Source organism: Gossypium hirsutum, chromosome A11, assembly GCF_007990345.1.
Source record: "Gossypium hirsutum isolate 1008001.06 chromosome A11, Gossypium_hirsutum_v2.1, whole genome shotgun sequence".
Taxonomy (NCBI): domain Eukaryota; kingdom Viridiplantae; phylum Streptophyta; class Magnoliopsida; order Malvales; family Malvaceae; genus Gossypium; species Gossypium hirsutum.
The window spans coordinates 6656985-6677920 of record NC_053434.1 but is presented as its reverse complement, the minus strand read 5'-3'; the positions used below and the strand labels follow the sequence as shown (position 1 = coordinate 6677920).

Genomic DNA, 20936 nt, shown 5'->3' with positions numbered 1-20936 from the left:
AACATCAAATTAAATTATAAAGTCCATGAGATAATGAATATTTATGGGATTCAATGCTACTACATTTTCCATCCTTTGTATCCAATGAAAGAGAAATCAATATTTTATGTACCCAATTTTAATTATCTTAATTATTCGGTATCCAGTATCCAGTCTATGAATATATTAATATGATTTTATCTGTTTTTGTAAAATTTTTAAAGATGTTTTAAATTTATGTTTTTTTTAAAATAAAATTTTTGTATTATTGATAAAATTTAAGATTTTGATTTAAATAATTTAATTTAAATCTTCTCATTTTCAATTGTTATGTCTGAATTTCTAATCATATTATATATCTTTACTATATATGATATAAAGTAGGTTTATGCTTTTTATTAATTTAACTCTATTTTATAATTAGTGGATATGAAAAGTTTTATAAAAGATTTCACCAAAGTATACCCATTAGCCATACTAATTTTCCAAATATGTATTCAAATTGTGAAGCATGATTGATAAATATATAATCATCAATCTCGAACAGTAGAATTTTCTCAGTTCTGCAACAAACCGGACAAGCCTGCTTCGCAATTTGTGGAGGCTATCTTATGATGGCAAAGATAAGTGTGAAAGCATTGAACATTATTACCCCCACACATTTTGTTCAACTTATATAGCTTTGGAGAAAAGGACCTCGTCACCGGACCATATCTGTCTATGGCCTGATTTACTCGAAAAATGAAAAATTTGGATAAAAATATAAATTTAAAAAATAAGTTTATTTAAAAAAAAAGAGATTCATTTAAAAAACAGGTTAAGTCTCAGAAAAAGTATTTTTGACTCTTAAGCTTGGCTCAAATTTGTACAAAAAAAATTGTTATTATTATTTTGTTGTTTTTTTTATTGTTTTGATGCTATTTTCTTGTTGTTTTCTTACTATTTTGTTGGCATTTCCCTATTATGTTATTACTATTTTGTTGCTATTGTTTGAATATTATATAACTTTTATTTTATTGTTAATTTTGTTACTATTTTAGAGGCATTTGCTTGTTAAGTTGCACTTATCCTAGCGTTATTTTGAGTACACATATCTTTTTTAAAACTTATTTTCAAGTTGCTGATAAATATTTATTTTAATATTTTTAGTATTTTTATATATTATATATTTAAATAAATATATAAAAAAATATAAAAATTAATATAGGTTGAGTCGGGCCCCCAAGTTTTATCATTTTTATTCGAATTGAGATTGGACAAAATTTAGGCTCATTTTTTGAGTTAAACCGAACAAACAAACCTAAAATTTTGATAGAACCTGGATTGACCTAACCCATAGACACCTCTATACTGTGGCGTCTAACTTTCTTAACCATTTTTCATCTCTCATTTCTTCTTCTTCTTTACGAGACTACTAACTTTTGAAATATTAAAGTTCTCAAGATTGAACTATGCCATTAAGCCAACGTTGGATAATAGATTCTACAAAATAGTTGCTTCATGTTAACACATTCCTTCCATTTAAATTATTCTAAGCAATTTAGTTTTTAAAAAATTGTCAGTTATTTGTTAAACATTATTTCACTTATTTAAAAGTATAATTACCTGACATGATTTGAACGGGTCAAACTAATGCATGATATTAATATATTCAGGGTGTAGCTAAGAGAGCAACCAATGGGCTTAACACCCCCTCCTTTAGCTATGGGGTAAAATAGAAATTTTAGTTCATTTTAGTTGTGTAAAGCTCAAATGCACCAAGAGGGTGTGAATTGGTGATTAACAAATTTTGATAAAGATGAGTAAATAAAAATGACACTAGAATTAAAGTGGTTCGACCCCAATTGCTTATGTCTATTATCTTGACTTTTCATCACTAAAGATTTCTCAAATTTACTAATTTGAAAACCTTCTAAAGATAAGGTTTTACTTTTACAAAATTATCTTTTAACTTTTACAAAATTATCTTTTCAATTAGACAAGATAGAATCACTTTCACCAAAACTTAAGTAAACTCACACAAGTTGAAAATTGAAAACAAAAATGAATAAGCACCTTGGAAGGTTGATACACAATGATTGAACTCTCACAAATACAAAACAACACTTGAAAGAATAAATAAAAATTGAACCCACAAGTGTTTTCAAGTGAAAATGAGAATAACAAGATAAATATATTTTTGTAGTAAACCTTGTAAATTTGTTTCTTGTTTTCATTTTGGTGTCCTTGAACTCTATGTACTCCCTCATTTATTTCTAACCATTTGGAGTGGTTGGAAGGAAGATAGTCGTTAGAGTCATTAATTCTGGCATTATATGTAGTTGTAGGGCAGCATGTTTTGATACATGACTTTTGGGTACCAATACTTGGCTTTGAAAAATATGACCATTAGCTCCTTATGTATTAAAACTTAAAGGTCATGTTTTAATACCTCTTAGGGTGGGTTTGGATGGGCGGTGGGTGTGGTGTAGTATGTTTTTACACTAATTGTAGGTAAACGCACCACACATCCAAACTCAACCTTAGTTAAGGTTCAATACCTCTACAACTATGGTCTAATACATTTGTTGCCCTGAAAAGCTCACCAACTAGCTATGTTCTAATGTCATGGGTTGCGAATCAAAGCCTTTGATGAGTACGTACAAAACGTTCCATGGAAGTCAACTGATTAAATGAGGCTCATTTGACCCACTTGAACTGGCCTGATTTGTGGAACACATGAAGAAGCCCATCTACTTGAAGCATTGGTGGCCCATGGAAACACTCCAATAAAACTAAAGTTACTAGAGTAATTATTGTAAATCCTAAAGGGTAAAGATATATAAAGTTGAAATCTCTTAGGATTCTCTATTATAGATAGGAACTAATTTCAGTTGTTGATGTAATTCGATTTGTATCGTTAGATTTGAGGGAGCTCAACTATAAATAAAGGTCTCCCTTCATTCCATTCATAATTTTGAAATATATTTAAGAGCATTTACTCAAATACTTTATGTGTGCTATTTTTCAGTGGCTTCTTTCTCTTTCGAGTTTGCTTCCACTTTGCTTCAATGTCTTAGAGAATTTCCCTTGTGAATTTTTTCCTTTTATAAGTTATACTGACTTAGGTGGATTTAAAGCGAAAGAATCACCTAAAACTGCGTGGTCCACCAGACTAAAGCTCTAGCCCCATGACATTAGACCATAAAAGGTTATGCTAGATTCAATACTTATATTGGTATCAATACTTTTTCTTATAAGTTCTGATATCTATGAAGTTGGTAGTTTACTGACTTTATATGTTTCGATACCTAAGATCCATAATTCATCATTTAAAGCATAATTTATGTTTTTAGGCTTTATGGAAAAAAAAACATAATTATAAGCATTTTTAATTGAAAATGTAGTAATTATCCTTTACGGATCATCAATTATGTGTCCATCTTTGACATGTGAGAGTTCCCTTGAGTGACTAACTTTTATGCTGAACCAACTCATCTTGTGTTTGCTTCTCTTGTGATTAAAGGAAGTATTTTGTTATATCAAAATATTTAAAAATCAAAGCTAACATTATGAATTATTCAATTCAAGTCCTTTTAAGCTTTTTTTTTTTTGCTTTTGACCCTCAAACTTTTGAAACTTTATTTTTGCCCCTTAATAGTATATTCATAGCTTCACCTCTGAACATACCTCAAAATTTTTAAACTTACCTCAATTTGAAATATGTGTTTCAAAATTTACTCAAACTTATCCATATTTGTAAATAATTAATTTAAACTTACTGCATCTCGTCTATATTATATTTTTAAAATTTGTTTACAAAAATTTATGCTATTATTTATTTAATACTATCCTTCATGACAACATGGATACATACAATTACTTCTTCTTTTTTTACGATTACAATCAATTCATTTGAATAATTATATCCAAATTTAAAATAAACAATATAATCAACTATCCAAGATTTAAATTAAAATAAATCTAAAAATTATCTATATATAATAAAACTCCTATTTAAAAGTTTTAAAACACTTGTAAACTTTCATTATATGATACCTCAATACCAATAAAAACATGTAAATATGATGAATTATATGTTTATAGTTATACGACTAATAAGGGAAAAAATATTGGTTAACAAATGACGACGCAAGACTTTTTTTTTAAACAAACAAACACAGAAATTTAAGTGATTTTTTTTTAAATTCATAAAAATGATAGATTGTAATGCATTAAATTATTACATGATTCTTTCTATTTCATAACTCAGATTTTTTTTCTTTTTCTTTTTCCGAATGTCTGAATTATTTTTAAACGTAAAAGTTACCAAACAATTAAACTTATATCAGTAAAAATAATACTCAACAAAAACCATTAAAAAATTTGTAATTTTTAATGTTAACCGCCTCTGAGCAAACCACCGACCGCTTTCTCGGGGACGTGAATGTTATGGTTTTTTTTTTGGCCGGGACACGTGAATGTTATGTTAGATAAAAGAATAGAAGCCATGCATGGACTTTCAGCAAATCACGTGCAGTCAAACGACTAACGGCTCTTCTTTGTCGAAATCCAAGGAGGGTTTGGTGGAGGGAGGTAACGTGGCGTACCTGTAAGAGAAGTTTCTCTTGAAATAATCATCGTCGTAGTTGCCGTTTCCTCCCGGCCCTTCGTCGAAATTAAGGGCGTAACTCAACGGATCGTAATGGAATTTCCCTCCTCCATTACCGGTTCTGTTATTTTTGAACCGTCGCGCAAACGTCTTCCATTTAGGGCCGGCCACCAACTCCGACCATTCTCGGAATCTCCTCCACCCTCGCGTCCACCATGCCTCATTGTCGCTTGATGGCATGGATGATTCGGAGTCGGTGTCGTTGTCGTACACCGCTAAATGCTGCCACCGGATTGGTCCGACGGCAGAGTTAAAAGGCATCCAAAAACAACAGCCTCCATTCGCGAACTTGGCAACTTGGATGTTGTCATCGGAGCAGACCGCTGCCTCCTCCGCCTTATTTTGAGGCGGCATTTTGTGGAGAAGCGAAGAAACGGTTAAGAAGTTTCTGTTAAGGGTAACGAGAAGGGAGAAAAAAAAGATTTTTCTCTCGCTTTCTCGAGAAAGCATGAAAATTAAGAATTTCCTATTGTTGACACCATTTTTTGGATGAAAACGGGGTCGACTTGGATTTTGAAAATAAAAACGGGAGTCGCCACCAATCCTTTTTGAGGTGTGATTGGGTCACCTTGAAAATTGTTGTTTTTAATGAATGATTTGATTTTATTAAAACAACGGTTTTGGTCCACGAAATTTAAAAAACGGGTTCGGGAGTCGGTTGCGTACGAGGAAGGATTAGCACCCTCGTAACGCCCAAAATTGGTACCTAGTTGACTACTTAATGTCTTAATGTCGAAAATCGAGAACTTTGAAGAATCTAAAAATACGATCCTTGTATTGAAATGTTAAAAATTTTAGGAAAAAGGGACACGTTCCACGTTAATCGAGAAAGAAAGCATCACATCCAGTAAGTTAGGACACAATGTCTTGAATTCCTGATACGCGGATGAATGGAAAAATTTACTTATTTAGAAGATGTTTAATTATCTCGGGTTTAGAAAAGGGACCATGCCCAGTAAGTTAGGACACGATCTTTTTTTTTTTTAAATTCCCGAGATTGTTTAAAAACTTGAGTTTGAAAAGATTCGTATATTTAGATTTATTGTGAAAATCGAAACCCAGTAAGTTAGGGCACGATCTTCTCGAATCTAAACACGAAGTGCCATTTTTTAAAACAAATTTTGTTATATTGAATGAAATAAAAACACGAAGTCGTAGTAAAAATGTGAAAGCAAATTACATTATTATGCATGGCGAAACTATGATGAATACAAAAGTATAAAAATAATACGGGCAATAATAATAAAATAAAACAAAGAAAAAGAACAAATCGATAACATGCGAAATAATAAACCGTAACATGTAAATAAAATGCGCAAATGCGTACAAATATTATATAAATAAATAATATATACATATAAAAAAATATGCATGTGAGATATATAAAAAATAAAATAAGATAAATATATATATGTATAGATATAAAAGAAGCCGTATAAAAAAACATATAAATATGTATACGTATATTCGTGAGGAAAAATGGAAAGTATATAGATATACATATATAAAAGAAAAAAGTATTTATGTATATATTAAATAAGTTAGAAACAAATACATATACATATATATATACATATATAAGCAAATATATAATAATAATATTAATATAATAAGACACATATTTAAAATTACACAAGTAAATATAAATGAAAATATATAATGAGAATAACAAAGATATATATATATAATAATAATGATAATAATAATAATAACATAAAATTGTTAAAATATGGGCTAAATCGAAATAAAAACAAAAGAAACTGGGCGAATTCAAAATAAAAGGGACTAAATTACAGAGCGCGCCAAAAACGAAGGGATCAAATGGGAAAATAACCCAGCCGCCTCAAAACACAGCGCAGCAGTGGGCCAAATTGAGAGAAAAACAAAACTTTGTGGCCAAATTGCAAAAGTGCAGAAAACTTCCCTGAAAGTACCACAAAATCGGAGGGACCCATTGCGCAAATAACCCAAAAGTCAGAAACACGCGGATCCTCCCCTTGGGTCGGGTCACCGCTTGGGTCAGAGACCAAAACGACGCCGTTTTTGGTCTCTGAACCCTAAGCCCAAACGGCGCCGTTTTGAAAACCTTATTTAAGACAAATTTTTTTAAAAAAACTCATTCTTTCATTGTTTAGAAAAAAAAACTTCAGAGAAAAAAAGAAACCCTCAGCCCGCCTTTTCCTTTGGCTAAACGGGCCACCCATGACGCCGCCACATGCGGTGGTCGGAGGTTCTAAACGGTCGGTTTTTAACCCCGTTTCAGGGACCAACTAAGGATCGGGCTTTAGACTCGTAGGGCCGAGGAGCGAAACCCCCAAACGTCGCCCTCGGGGTCCGATCTTGGAGACCCGAAGACGGACTCCGGCGACAACGCAAGCGAAGTGACTCAGGTACCGTTTCGTTTCCTTTTTCTGTTTCTTTGTTTGTAGATGTAGAGAGAAGAAAAAGAAAAAGAAAAATAAACAAATCCGAAACAAGAGAATCGAAAATCACCTTCAAATTTTCTTTTTGATTTCTGAAAGTCTTTAAAATAGGGGAAAACTCCCTTAAAATACACTCAGTTTTTTTCTCAAATACAATTGGTTTCCCCCCTCCCCTTACAAACTGATCTCCTTTAGGCTTTATAGCCGATTACAATATTAAGAAAATGTGGCTACTGTTGCTTGCTGCCTTGCTCTGCTCTGTTCTTTTTCTTTTGATTGCAGGTGCCAGAGGAGTTGGTGGTGGCGTGTAGGCAACGTTTGCAAGGCGGTGGAGCAGGTGGGTGGCGATGGGACAAAGCGATGGCAGAGGGATGGGCACGGCGCTAGGCTTGGCTAGGGTTTCCGCCCTAGTCTGACTGGGTTTGGGGCCGATTGGGCTTATTGGGCCGTTTGGGCTCTACCAATTGGGCCCGGGCAATAATTGAGCTGTACAACTGCCCCTCTTTGCTCGTTGTCGTGTAACGAGAACAGAGCAAAGATTAAGAAAGACCAATTTTGCCCGATCTCGCCGAGCTTTAACGTATCCTAGTGCTCGTCTTCTTCAAAAAGCCTTACTCCAGTCCACTGTGTCTCGTTGCTTCAATCCACTTCACTGCACTTCCAAGGGACAAAACTTGTAGCTTCAATCCACTCTATTGTAGCTTCAGGGGGTAAGGTCCATCATTTTGACCCGCTCCACTGCAACTTCAGGGAGATCGGACTCATATCTTCAACTTGCCCTACTACAACTTCAGGGGGATAAGATTCGTGACTTCAACCTGCTTTACTGCAACTTCAGAGAGACAAGGTTTGTGACTTCGCTTCCATCTATTCCACTACAACTTTAGGGGAATAAGATTAGACATGATAAGAATTGCCATCTACTGTCCGCTCCGCTACAACTTTAGGGGGACATGACTTGTTTTCAGTCTGTTCCACTGCATCTTCAGGGAAATAAGACTTGATGCGATCTACTCTGCTGTAACCTCAGAGAGATAAGATCTTTTATTTTAATCCGCTCCACTGTAACTTCAGGGAGATAGGATAGTGTCTTCGATCTGCTCCGCTGTAATCTCAGGGAGATAAGATCTTAAATTCTTTGGTCTGTTCCACTGTAATCTCAGGGAAATAAGACCTGATGTGATCTTCTCTACTGTAACTTCAGAGAGATAAGATCCTTTAATCCGCTCCATTGTAATCTCAAGGAGATAGGATCACTATCTTTGATCTGCTCCGCTGTAATCTCAGGGAGATAAGATCTCTGGCTTCAATCTGCTCCGCTGTAACCTCATGGAGATAAGATCTGAAATTCTTTGGTCTGTTCCCCTGTAATCTCAGGGAGATAAGACCTGTATAATGAACCTAATTATGCCTAATGATTAGGATGACATGATCTAAATGAAACAAATGCTCCTAACTAGACATATGTGAATGGTGTTTGCATGAATGCAGAATTTTATTTTTCCGAGAATGATCTCGCTTAGGTTATCATTACTCGAAGTTTATCAAGGTTTTGTGACTGATGTGCTACAACGCCTTCTCGCTTGACTGATTTTTCTGAAGAAACATTTAGCCAGACTGTCCCCATTGTAAACCTCAAAGTTATATCCACTGGGACGCCAAAATTTGTATCATCATTCTCTCACAGTAATCTAAGGGTAGAAATATGTGGCTTTTCCTCTGTCCTCTTTTATCACAATTCGGGGATATAGGATCTGAACCGTTCTGGTTTCCTACACCATTCTCAAGGTGTCGTACCAAAGTCTTATGCGCAAGTGAAGGCTCTCTTCTCCGAGGTAACCTCTTCCTATTGCTTGATGATCATTGCTTGCTTGTTCATTTAAGCTTTGTAATTAACACGACAGCTTGTCATTTTGTTCAATCAATGTTTAGACAACGAAATCTGAAAGGATAGTCTTTAACTTAGACTCTTCTTTCCTAGCTATTTCACCCTTTAAACTTGGTATTTTCTAAACAATAGTCATGTTTCAGGTCCCTATATTATTTAGAAATTTTCCAGAGTAATGTGCAAAACTTCTTTCCTGAAAGTTTTATTAGTTCGTTAATCATTATTCCTATGCAACATGTTTGCAAAAAGATCATAACAATGGATAAGAATAAAGCTAGTTCTGATCATAACTCAAATAAAACATCAAAGATGGTGAAAGAAAGGTAACAAAGAAGTGGATTGAGAATGTGCGTTTTCACAAGAGGAAAGGAAGAAAGAAAGAAAATAAAAAAAATGTATTTTCAAGAATACACATAAGAACTAGGTGCCCCAATTATCGCAGCTTGAGTTTCTCTGTACAAACTTTTCGAAGACCCTTCTGAGTTTGACATGTGTTCAGGAGATCTGCAATACTCTGTCAATGTTCCAAGACGTTGCATATCCTTCCTTATTGGTAAAGAAGATCATCATATGCCCCTGATCAAAATTTGATCCGCTCAAGTCCTGATGTTCCAATCCTGCCCAATACTTGAGTCGCCCTTTTCGGGTTTTCGACTCAAGCCCTCTTTGGTCTCAAAGTGCCCTTTACGGGTTTTCACCTTAGCCTCTCCAAATTCCTTTTTTTTTTTAGGAAGCAAAGCGCCCTTTACGGGTTTTCACTTTGGTTCCCCTTTCTTTCAAGTGAAGTATTTCTTGACGGAGTCTGCGTTTACAGGATTTGGTAAACTTTTGCCATCCATCTCGCATAGGATCAAAGCTCCGCCGGAAAAGGCCTTCTTTACAACATAAGGGCCTTCCCAATTTGGCATCCATTTTCCTCTAAAATCTTTTTGCATAGGAAGAATCTTTTTTAGTACCAAGTCTCCTTCACGAAATTCTCGGGGGCGAACCTTTTTATTATAGGCTCGCATCATTCGTTTCTGGTACATTTGCCCATGGTGAATAGCTCTTAGCCTCTTTTCTTCTATTAGGTTCAACTGATCGTACCGAGATTGGATCCAATCGGCTTCATCCAACTGTAGCTCAGATAACACCCGTAGAGAAGGAATTTCAACTTCAATGGGTAATACTGCCTCCATTCCATAAACCAGAGAAAAAGGCGTTGCCCCAGTAGAAGTTCTAACAGATGTTCGATAGGCAAGGAGAGCAAATGATAATTTCTCATGCCAATCCTTGTAGGTTTCAGTCATTTTCCCCACAATCCTTTTAATGTTTTTATTGGCCGCCTCCACTGCACCATTCATTTTGGGACGATACGGCGATGAGTTATGATGCTTAATTTTAAATTTGCCACAAACTTCAGCTATTGTGCTATTATTCAAGTTCATCGCATTGTCGGATATGATCCTCTCAGGCATTCCATATCGACAAATGATCTCCTTCTTCAAGAATTTGCTGACTACTGCTTTCGTGACATTTGCATATGAAGCAGCCTCCACCCACTTGGTAAAGTAATCAATTACTACGAAGATGAAGCGATGCCCATTAGAAGCCTTTGGTGATATTGGCCCAATAACATCCATACCCCACATGGAAAACGGCCAAGGAGAGGTCATGACGTGAAAAGGTGAAGGAGGCGCGTGTATTTTGTCTCCGTAAATTTGGCATTTGTGGCACTTCCTGGCATGATCAATACAATCTCCTTCCATGGTGGGCCAATAGTACCCAAATCTCATGATCTGTCTGGCCATCGTGAAACCACTGGCGTGCGTCCCACAAATACCCTCATGGACTTCTTCCAAAATTTTCTTGGCTTCTACAGCATCCACACATCTTAACAGTACTTGATCCTTCCTTCTTTTATATAACACTTCTCCATCTAAGACATATTCAATGGCTATCTTTCTCAGAGTTCTTTTGTCATTCTCTGTCGCTTGATCAGGGTATTCCCGATTCTTCACATATTGTAGGATACTCTGATACCAAGGACAATCATCTTTTCCCTCCTCCTCAATATTGCAGCAATTAGCCGGGGTCTCAGAGATACTCATCTGAACAAGCCTCATTGCCTCAAGTCTATTCACCTGAATTATCGAAGCTAGAGTAGCTAATGCATCAGCCATTTGGTTTTCCTCCCGTGGGAGATAATAGAAGGTGATATCATCAAACTCCTCAGCCAATTCAAGAACTAGCTTTCTATAACCGATTAGCTTAGGATCTCTAGTCTCCCACTCCCCTTTGAGTTGGTATATCACCAACGCTGAATCCCCGTATACTCTCAGTAGTTTGATGTTCCGTTCAATGGCTGCACGAATGCCCATAATACATGCTTCATATTCTGCCATGTTATTTGTACAATCGAAGTCCAACTTGCTAGCAACAGGATAATGATCTCCACTTGGGGATACCAAAACTGCCCCAACTCCATTACCCGTAGCATTTGAAGCTCCATCAAAATTTAACTTCCATACGTGATCCATTTGAGGATTTTCTTCAGTATTTGCCACATACATCAAGTCCTCGTTTGGAAAGTCGAAATTCAAAGATTCATAGTCCTCCAAGGCTCTACTAGCTAGGAAATCGGCTATTGCACTTCCCTTTATGGCCTTCTGACTGACATATACTATATCAAATTCTGAGAGCAAGATCTGCCATCTAGCCATTCTCCCGTTCAAAGCAGTCGATTCCATCATATATTTTAAAGGATCTAACTTTGAAATCAACCAAGTCGTGTGATACAACATATACTGCCTCAGTCTTCAGGTTGCCCAGATTAGAGCACAACACAACTTCTCAATTGATGAGTACCTCATTTCGCAATCGGTAAATTTCTTACTGAGATAGTATATTGCCTTTTCTTTCTTTCCCGTCTCATCATGTTGGCCCAATACGCATCCCATGGAATTCTCCAACACTGTTAGATACAATATCAATGGCCTATCTGGACTTGGAGGTGATAAGACTGGAGTATTAGCCAAGTACTGCTTTATCTTATCGAAAGCCCTCTGACACTCTTCATCCCATTCGCCCGGATTATGTTTCTTTAAGAGCCGGAATACTGGATCACATTTCTCTGTCAGTTGTGAGATGAACCGAGCGATGTAATTCAGCCTCCCTAGGAAACCTCGAACCTCCTTCTGAGTGCGCGGGGGAGGTAAATCTCGTATTGCCTTTACTTTGTCTGGGTCAACCTCGATCCCCTTTTTGCTAACTATGAAGCCTAATAACTTCCCTGATCTGGCTCCAAACGTGCATTTGGCCGGGTTAAGCTTGAGCTGAAATTTCTTTAATCTCAAAAATAACCTTTTCAAGACCTGAACATGCTCTTCTTCCGTTCTAGACTTCGCGATCATATCGTCAACATAGACTTCGATCTCCTTGTGCATCATGTCGTGAAACAAAGTCACCATAGCTCTTTGATACGTTGCTCCCGCATTCTTCAATCCGAAGGGCATTACCTTGTAACAGAATGTTCCCCATAAGGTAATGAATGTGGTTTTTCTCATGTCTCCAGGATGCATCTTTATTTGATTGTATCCAGAGAAACCGTCCATGAAAGAAAACAATGAATAGCCCGCCGTGTTATCTACCAAAGTATCAATGTGAGGCAGTGGAAAGTTGTCCTTTGGACTAGCCTTGTTTAAATCCCTATAATCCACACACATTCGTACCTTTCCATCTTTTTTGGGAACAGGGACGATGTTGGCTACCCAATCCGAATACTTGACCTCTTGTAAGAAACCAGCGTCGAATTGTCTTTTGACTTCTTCTCTTATTTTCAACACAATGTCAGGTCTCATTCTCCTAAGCTTCTGTTGAACGGGTTTACAATCCTCCTTTATGGGCAGACGATGCACCACAATGTTAGTACTTAGCCCAGGCATATCTTGGTACGACCACGCGAAAACATCCTTGAACTCTCGGAGCAAATTAATGAGGTCTTGCCTTGTCTTTGCGGTGATTTCAATTCCAATTTTCACCTCCTTTCCATCCTCTAGGCTCACTATTTCTAACGATTCCCTATGAGGTAGGATATGCTTATCCTCTTGTTCCATCATTCTTAACAAGTCCGGAGATGCATCACAATCTTCGTCATTTTCAAAGTCGTGGGATCCCTCTGAACACACTTCTTGCTCAAAAATAGGCTCCGTGTTTGAGGCAGCGTCACTCATGTCATTGATATCTGAAGACCTATGAGGGCAGATCAAAGAATATACCAAGAATATAAATTTATGAATATGTTTGTGCAAAAGAATTACAAATGAAAGAATTATTTGTAAGACAATCAACCAAATGAAAAATATAAAAGAAAAAAGTGACTGATCGAGATGAACGTAGACACGTATTTCATTAAAATAATGATATTTAGGCCCAATGCCTATTTCACAAAAGATTTCATATCGTTTCTAGGCCAACAAACAACAGGAATGTTTTGAGCATTACTCTGAATAAGCCCTAAAGACTACAGGGATTTCTTCAGCAGTCCAATTGTTTAGCTCGCTTCCAGGCTCATAAGGGCAGATCTCTAACAAAGCCCTCCTTTCCGTTGCTTCTATGGCGTTGGTATAAACGTTTTCCAACATTCCTCCCATGCCGCTACCGGACACTCCACATTCAGAATGAATAAATCCTCCCGACACAAAAGATGTAGATATGTGGGGAAAGGTTAAAGGCTCACACTTAGCTTCATGTCCATTCAAACGCGCCATTCTTCTCTCTTGTCTCTTCTCTACTTCTTTCTTCTTCTGCTTCATGTCTGGCTTGTACCCTAAACCAAATCTATCAAACTTTTCCTTCGGCATTGGTGCCTCAATCCTTCCCTGAAGATATTTTCCCAATTCTTTCCCGGGTAAGGCTCCTCTTCCTACCATCAATCGCAATCCCATCTCAGTGGTCCTGGATATTTTCGGTACTGAATTCTATTTCCCTCCGCAATAAACATCGCGTTCACAAATTCTAACGACCGAAAAGAACATTCTAGTGCCTCATCGTTGATGTCCACATAAGGTGCATCGCTAGTCATCATTGCGATAATATCCTCCTCTGCATCTATTGTTACCAACCGATCCTCCGATACCAACTTCACCTTCTGATGTAATGATGAAGGTACTGCCCCTGCTGAGTGTATCCACGGTCTCCCCAATAGACAGTTGTAGGAGGGTTTAATATCCATTACCAAGAAATCCACCTCATAAGTGACTGGGTCAATCCTTAATGGTACCTCAATTCTTCCCATAACCTCCTTTTTTGTTCCATCAAATGCCCTTACTATGTTCTGGCATGCTTTCATGTGCGAACTATCTATTGGTAATCGACTAAGAGTGGACAAAGGCAATATATTTAGTGCAGACCCATTATCAACCAAGGCCCCCGGGAGTGTGTACCCTTTGCATCGGACAGTAACATGCAGGGCTTTAGTAGAACCTCTTCCTCCGGATGGTATTTCATCATCACTGAAGAAGATAAAATTGTCAGCACCAATATTGTTGATCAGCCGATCCAGCTTGTTTACCGAAATATCGTCAGCCACATATGTTTCGTTTAGCACCTTTAATAGTGCATTCCGATGTACTTCCGAGTTTAAGAGTAAAGCTAATACAGAAATACGGGCTGGCTGTTTGTGTAGTTGCTCCACAGCACTGTATTCACTGTGTTTCAAAAACTTCAAAAACTCCTTTGCCTCCTCTTCTTTTATTGGTTCATTTACCAATGGTTCAACTTCTACTGCTTTCCCTTTCCTCTGTTCTTTCTTCCAATTCTCTTCCCTGGATGACTCTGCTTGAGCGTCATATCTTTTTCCATTGCGCGTGTAAGAACCTATTTCCTGATTTCTTTCTGCTTCTTTTCCAAAATGGTCACATTACACCCGTAATTCCACGGCACCATTTTGTTATCCTATAAGAGAAATTTGATGGTTTTTGGATTACAATTTTCGGTGTTACCTGAGCTCTAACCTCATTACCCTTAGGACGTGAGATAATGACCACAGGATGATTTATTTTTGGAGCCTTTGTTCCCAACTCTGTCGCGCATATGCTTCTCATTTCTTTCGCATCTTCATAAACCTCATCTCCTTGTTATCCATCATGCTTTGAACCAAAGCCTTGAATCCTTCACATTCTTGGATTTCGTGCCCTGTTTTATGGTGAAATTCACAATAATTTCCCATCTCATGCCCTTCCTCAGAATCTGAAATAACCAAACCTCTTTTCGCCATTTCTTTCCAGACCCGTTTCAATGGAGTTTTTACTTCAGCAATGTCAGTCTTGACTTCTTCTCCCGTACCTTCGCTAACCATATTCACCCCTTTATCTGCGTGATTAGGTAACGGATTCTTTGCGTTAGGTGAGTCGTCAAGTTTGACGACACCCAAATTGATAAGTCCTTCTACTACCTTCTTGAAGGCAGTACAATTTTCTATCGAGTGCCCAGAAATTCTCGCATGATAATCACATTGCGCATTCATATCATACCATTTTGGATACGGGGGTTGTAGAGGACTCAAGTAACGAGGAGCAACAACATGTGCATCGAATAAAGTCTGATACAACTCCTTGTATGACATCGGGATTGGCGTGAATTGGGGCTTTTCAGTAGTTTGCCTAGCTCCCGACTCTTGTCTTGATGATCCCTGTTGATTAGCAACCACTTTCTTTGGTTGATTCACGGTAATTGACCTACCATAAGCATTCACATTATTCACTTCATTTTCTCTTTTCCTCGGGGTGCCCTCCTATTATTTTCTCCTCCATCTATTTTTCCACTTTTAATGGCATGCTCAATCATTTCACCGTTCATGATTATATCTGAGAACTTTTTTGAAGCGCTTCCCAACATGTGAGTGATGAACGGGGCTTTCAAAGTATTAATGTCATCTCTTTTTCCAAAAGCGGTGGTTGCACCTGAACCGCCACCTCTCGCCACCTCTGTGCATATTGTCTGAAGCTTTCGTTCGATTTCTTCTCTAAATTTTGCAGAGTTATCCTGTCAGGCATCATTTCTGAGACATGATTGTATTGTCTCAGGAAAGCCTGTGCTAAATCCCTCCAAGTAGCAATTTTAGCTCGGCTCAGCTGATTGTACCACTTTAACGCCGCTCCCGTAAGACTTTCCTGAAAGCAATGTATTAATAATTGATCATTATTAATATGCCCCGTCATTCTTCTACAAAACATAGTAATATGGGATCCTGGGCAACTAGTTCCGTTGTATTTCTCAAATTCCGGCATCTTAAATTTGTAAGGGAGCACCAAGTCCGGAACCAAGCTCAGATCCTTTGCATCTATTCCATAGCTTTCGATGCTTTCTATTGCCCTAAACTTCTCTTCTATCCATTTCCATTTCTCCTCAAATTGTTTTGGAAATTCCCCCTTCGCCTTGTCCTTTTCAACCATCTCGTCAAGATCTGGGACAGCAATATTATTCGGGCTATCACCGGAATTAAAGCCCGCTCCGGGTTGAAAATTCATTGGGATTGAAGCATCGCCTTGGAACTGCTGGGGCCTAACCGACACAGAGGGTCTCCGCGGATGCAGCTCAGTCTGTACTTGCGCATGCGGAGGCGTGAAACCTGAAGGATAAAGTGGTTCACCATTGTTTTCTTCTTCACTAACAATCACAGGACCTTTACCCTTATCTACTTCCTTCAATAATTGCGTCATCTTGGCCACCAGATCATTTTGGGACTCCTCCATCTTTTGCACCATGTCACGCTGAATCTTTTCTATTTGCTCTTTCATTTGCGCCTGCAATTGGTCTTGCATTTCTTTTTGAAGTCACTCTAGCTTCTCCAACCTTTGGTCCATAATTTTTGTCTTAGCTCGGGTGCCGTAACTTTGTTGGTTTTCCAGGTTAACTGAAATGATTTTATTCGATTAGGTTTTTTAATGGTCATTAATGCATATGATGTGATGCAATGCATGAAAAGAATGCAAAGAAAAAGAGGCACTGATTCTAATTCAACTTCATTAGAAAACTTTACTAGATAAATAGTTTCTTTACATAAAATAGACTACATATATGGCTTTGCCTTTACACTCAAAGCCTTAACCTTTCTAAGAAGCCAAGCTAACTCTCGGCCCCTGTCCGACTCTAACTCATACTTCAAACTTAATAGATCAGCCTGAACCGCTAGAGTTTGCAGATGATCCGCTACTTCGCGCACTTGAGCCACCGCCTCTCCCATAATATAATCTCTTTCTCTAATCTGCTCTTGAGACCGACGGAATTGTCTTTGCCACTGCTCATTATTTCTTCCAGAAGCTCTATCCGGATTTCACTATTTTGCAATGCATTCTCTAGCCCTCCTATTTGTCATTTTAATTCTTCAATTTTGTCTAAGCTGCCCTTAATTCAAGCGTAGCATTACGATTACAGTACTGGTGAAGCGATCTTTCTAGTTCAGTTATCCGGACCTTCAACTCCGTCTTCTCGTCTTGGCAAACTAGTAGACTCTTTCCCAATGCGACTTCTCGAGCCCGAGTATCCTGAAATTTCTTTTCCCATTGATTAACTTTCGTCTTTTCCTCCTGAATTTCTTGTCGCCATTGCTCTGGCGTTTTACCCAAGCCAGCAGCTCTTACCGACCTACGCAACTTCTTGTAATCTGTCTTCAGGCTGTCCAAATCTTCTTCTGCTTTGTTCTTTCCTTTTCTCAATTTATCGGCCTCTAATCTTTGAATGTCCATATCCAGTCCTAACTGTATTTTTTTTCCTCTAGTTGTTCTATTTCTTCCCCAATTCTAAACTCTTTTTTTCGAATTCTTGTTTGATGATTTCTATCTCAGAAGGCAAAACTTGTAAGTGTTCCTCTAAAGATCGAGCAGTTTCTGAATTTGACGTCGGGATGTTGTCGTTGATCCTTTGATCACGCTACTGACCATACTCGGGGGTAATTGTCGGACCCACGGCTAAGATCTTCATTCGACGAGTCTGGTTCCAGGCACTAGATATTTCTCGAACCTTCTTCTTGTAATTGTCCTCCCTATAGGAAAAATCACTATAAGCCAACCCCTGGGTTGCTGGTATGAATTGTCGTGATCTATACTGTCTTGACACGAGTAGAGGAGCATATCCGATAGCTCCCCATACCCCGAGCAGCGGAACCCAGTCAAAATCTCCACATCGGTACAATATCTCATCAGGAATTAACCAAGGAGCCCTCCATTCAATATCTTCATCTTGGAGATTCTGGAGTATCTCTATCCATTTTTCTTCTGAAATATCATCCCGCCTTGGTGTGGCCACCAATTCTCCTAGAGGGGAGTAGCTATCGGAGAATACCCGATAAGAGACCTTTTCGACTTTCCAGAAGTGGCTATGGAACCATGCCAATAAGAGCTGCGCGCATCCAATAAACCTTCCCTCCCCTGCTTTTCGACACGCATTCAAGGATCTAAAGTTTCAGCTAGTATTGCCGGAACCGGCGTAACCCCTTTACTAAGCCGATCAAACAAATCAGATACAGCCTCGTCTATGTGTCCTAAAGCTTTGGGGAAAACCACTAGTCCATAGATACCTAAAGCGAAGACATCGACCCTTTTCTTTAAGTCAGGATGTACAAGCACCAAATCTCGCAAACTTTTCCAAGGAACACATTTACTGTCGCCCTTCTATTGGATCCGGGCAGCGACCCACTGCTCGCTCATCCCAGTGATGTTCATTAATTTCTTTAACAACGGAGGGACACAAGCAGCTCTGGAATAAGCCTTGTCGACTTGAATCTTTGGGCACCGAAGCAAGGTCGTATACTCCTCCACAGTAGGCGTCTAATCTACCTTCCCAAAAGTGAAACAACTGTAGGCAGGATTCCAAAACTGAGCAAGGGCTCGGAATAAATACTTGTCCACTTTGACACTAAGCAGATAAGGTAGGTCACCGTAGTTACAATAGAACAGCTGCTTGGCCTCGACATCCCATTGATCCCAGACTTCTTTCATTTCTCGAAGGTCATTCTGGTTTAACTGATACGGGTAAAATCCCACAATTCTGACACGTACCCTTCGGTAAGACTATCGCCTTTCTCCCGTTGTGTCGTTTCAGCCCATATTCGCACAGCCGCATTATCCTCTACTTTATCAACAAACCCCTTTTCCATGATAAGCTTTCTGAGAAACTGAACGTAAATCGACACCTCTTTTAGAATGAAGATGCCATGCAATCACAAACAAAGTAAATTAGCATTAAACACAGAATAAGATTTAAAATAAGCGACAAATAATACAACATTCATTTAGGTAAGCACTAAAAATTTGGAGTAGCTCTACCTAGGTCGGTTCTTATGGTCATTACATGTGGTTTGGTTCTAAAGTAGGGTACCTGAACCAGTAGATTCCTCGATCTTTACCCATTATAGGCTCATACAGACCAGTTCGGTTCAGGGGAATACATTTCCCTATGGCCATGCGGAGATGAAATCTCACGAAGACATAGGTACGGATGTATCCGAAAGCGATTCACTATCCCATGCGGAGGTGAAAACTCACGAAGGCGTAGTTTCTCACTCCCACTTAAAAGGGTGTGACCAACGGTCATGCAATGCAATGTGCAGAAAGATACAAAACTTAAACTAACACAGCAATTATAAACCACAAGATGAAAATTTAATAAAGAGCAATGAAATGCGATGAAAGGATCGTATATTTAAACCAAGTTTTTGATTTTCGACAAAAGACAAAAAATAATCAACTCGTGGCTCGACTCATTTATTGGGGTCCCAGCGGAGTCGCCAAGCTGTTGACACATTTTTTTGGATGAAACGGGGTCGACTTGGATTTTGAAAATAAAAACGGGAGTCGCCACCAATCCTTTTTGAGGTGTGATTGGGTCACCTTGAAAATTGTTATTTTTAATGAATGATTTGATTTTATTAAAACAACGGTTTTGGTCCACGAAATTTAAAAAACGGGTTCGGGAGTCGGTTGCGTATGAGGAAGGATTAGCACCTCGTAACGCCCAATTGGTACCTAGTTGACTACTTAATGTCTTAATGTCGAAAATCGAGAACTTTGAAGAATCTAAAAATACGATCCTTGTATTGAAATGTTAAAAATTTAGGAAAAAGGGACACGTTCCACGTTAATCGAGAAAGAAAGCATCACATCCAGTAAGTTAGGACACAATGTCTTGAATTCCTGATACGCGGATGAATGGAAAAATTTACTTATTTAGAAGATGTTTAATTATCTCGGGTTTAGAAAGGGACCATGCCAGTAAGTTAGGACACGATCTTTTTTTTTTAAATTCCCGAGATTGTTTAAAACTTGAGTTTGAAAGATTCGTATATTTAGATTTATTGTGAAAATCGAAACCCAGTAAGTTAGGGCACGATCTTCTCGAATCTAAACACGAAGTGCCATTTTTTAAACAAATTTGTTATATTGAATGAAATAAAAACACGAAGTCGTAGTAAAAATGTGAAAGCAAATTACATATTATGCATGGCGAAACTATGATGAATACAAAGTATAAAAATATACGGGCAATAATAATAAAATAAAACAAAGAAAAAGAACAAATCGATAACATGCGAAATAATAACCGTAACATGTAAATAAATGCGCAATGCGTACAAATATTATATAAATAATATATAACATATAAAAAATATGCATGTGAGATATATAAAAAAATAAATAGATAAATATATATGTATAGATATAAAAGAAGCCGTATAAAAAAACATATAATATTTATCGTATATTCTGAGGAAAATGGAAGTATATAGATATACATATATAAAAAAAAGTATTTATGTATATTTAATAGTTAGAACAAATAATATACATATATATATAATATATAAGCAAATATATAATAATAATATTAATATATAAGACACATATTTAAAATTCACAAGTAAATATAAATGAAATTATAATGAGAATAACGATATATTATATATAAATAATAATGATAAATAATAATAAAAAAATTGTTAAAATATGGGCTAAATCGA

At 37.5% G+C, this 20936-nt stretch overlaps 1 protein-coding gene across 1 annotated transcript; it reads right to left on the bottom strand.

Moving 5' to 3' along the window:
• Nucleotides 1–4148: 4148 nt before the first annotated feature.
• On the bottom strand, nt 4149–5162 carry LOC107923779 (uncharacterized). The gene has a single exon (XM_016853942.2). It carries the CDS (start codon nt 5078–5080, stop codon nt 4499–4501), a length of 582 nt encoding a protein of 193 aa, XP_016709431.1. The 5' UTR covers nt 5081–5162; the 3' UTR covers nt 4149–4498.
• Nucleotides 5163–20936: the final 15774 nt, after the last annotated feature.

Excerpts from the sequence above, each read along its gene's own strand:
- LOC107923779 (XM_016853942.2), bottom strand. The coding sequence starts at position 5,080 with ATGCTTTCTCGAGAAAGCGAGAGAAAAATCTTTTTTTTCTCCCTTCTC.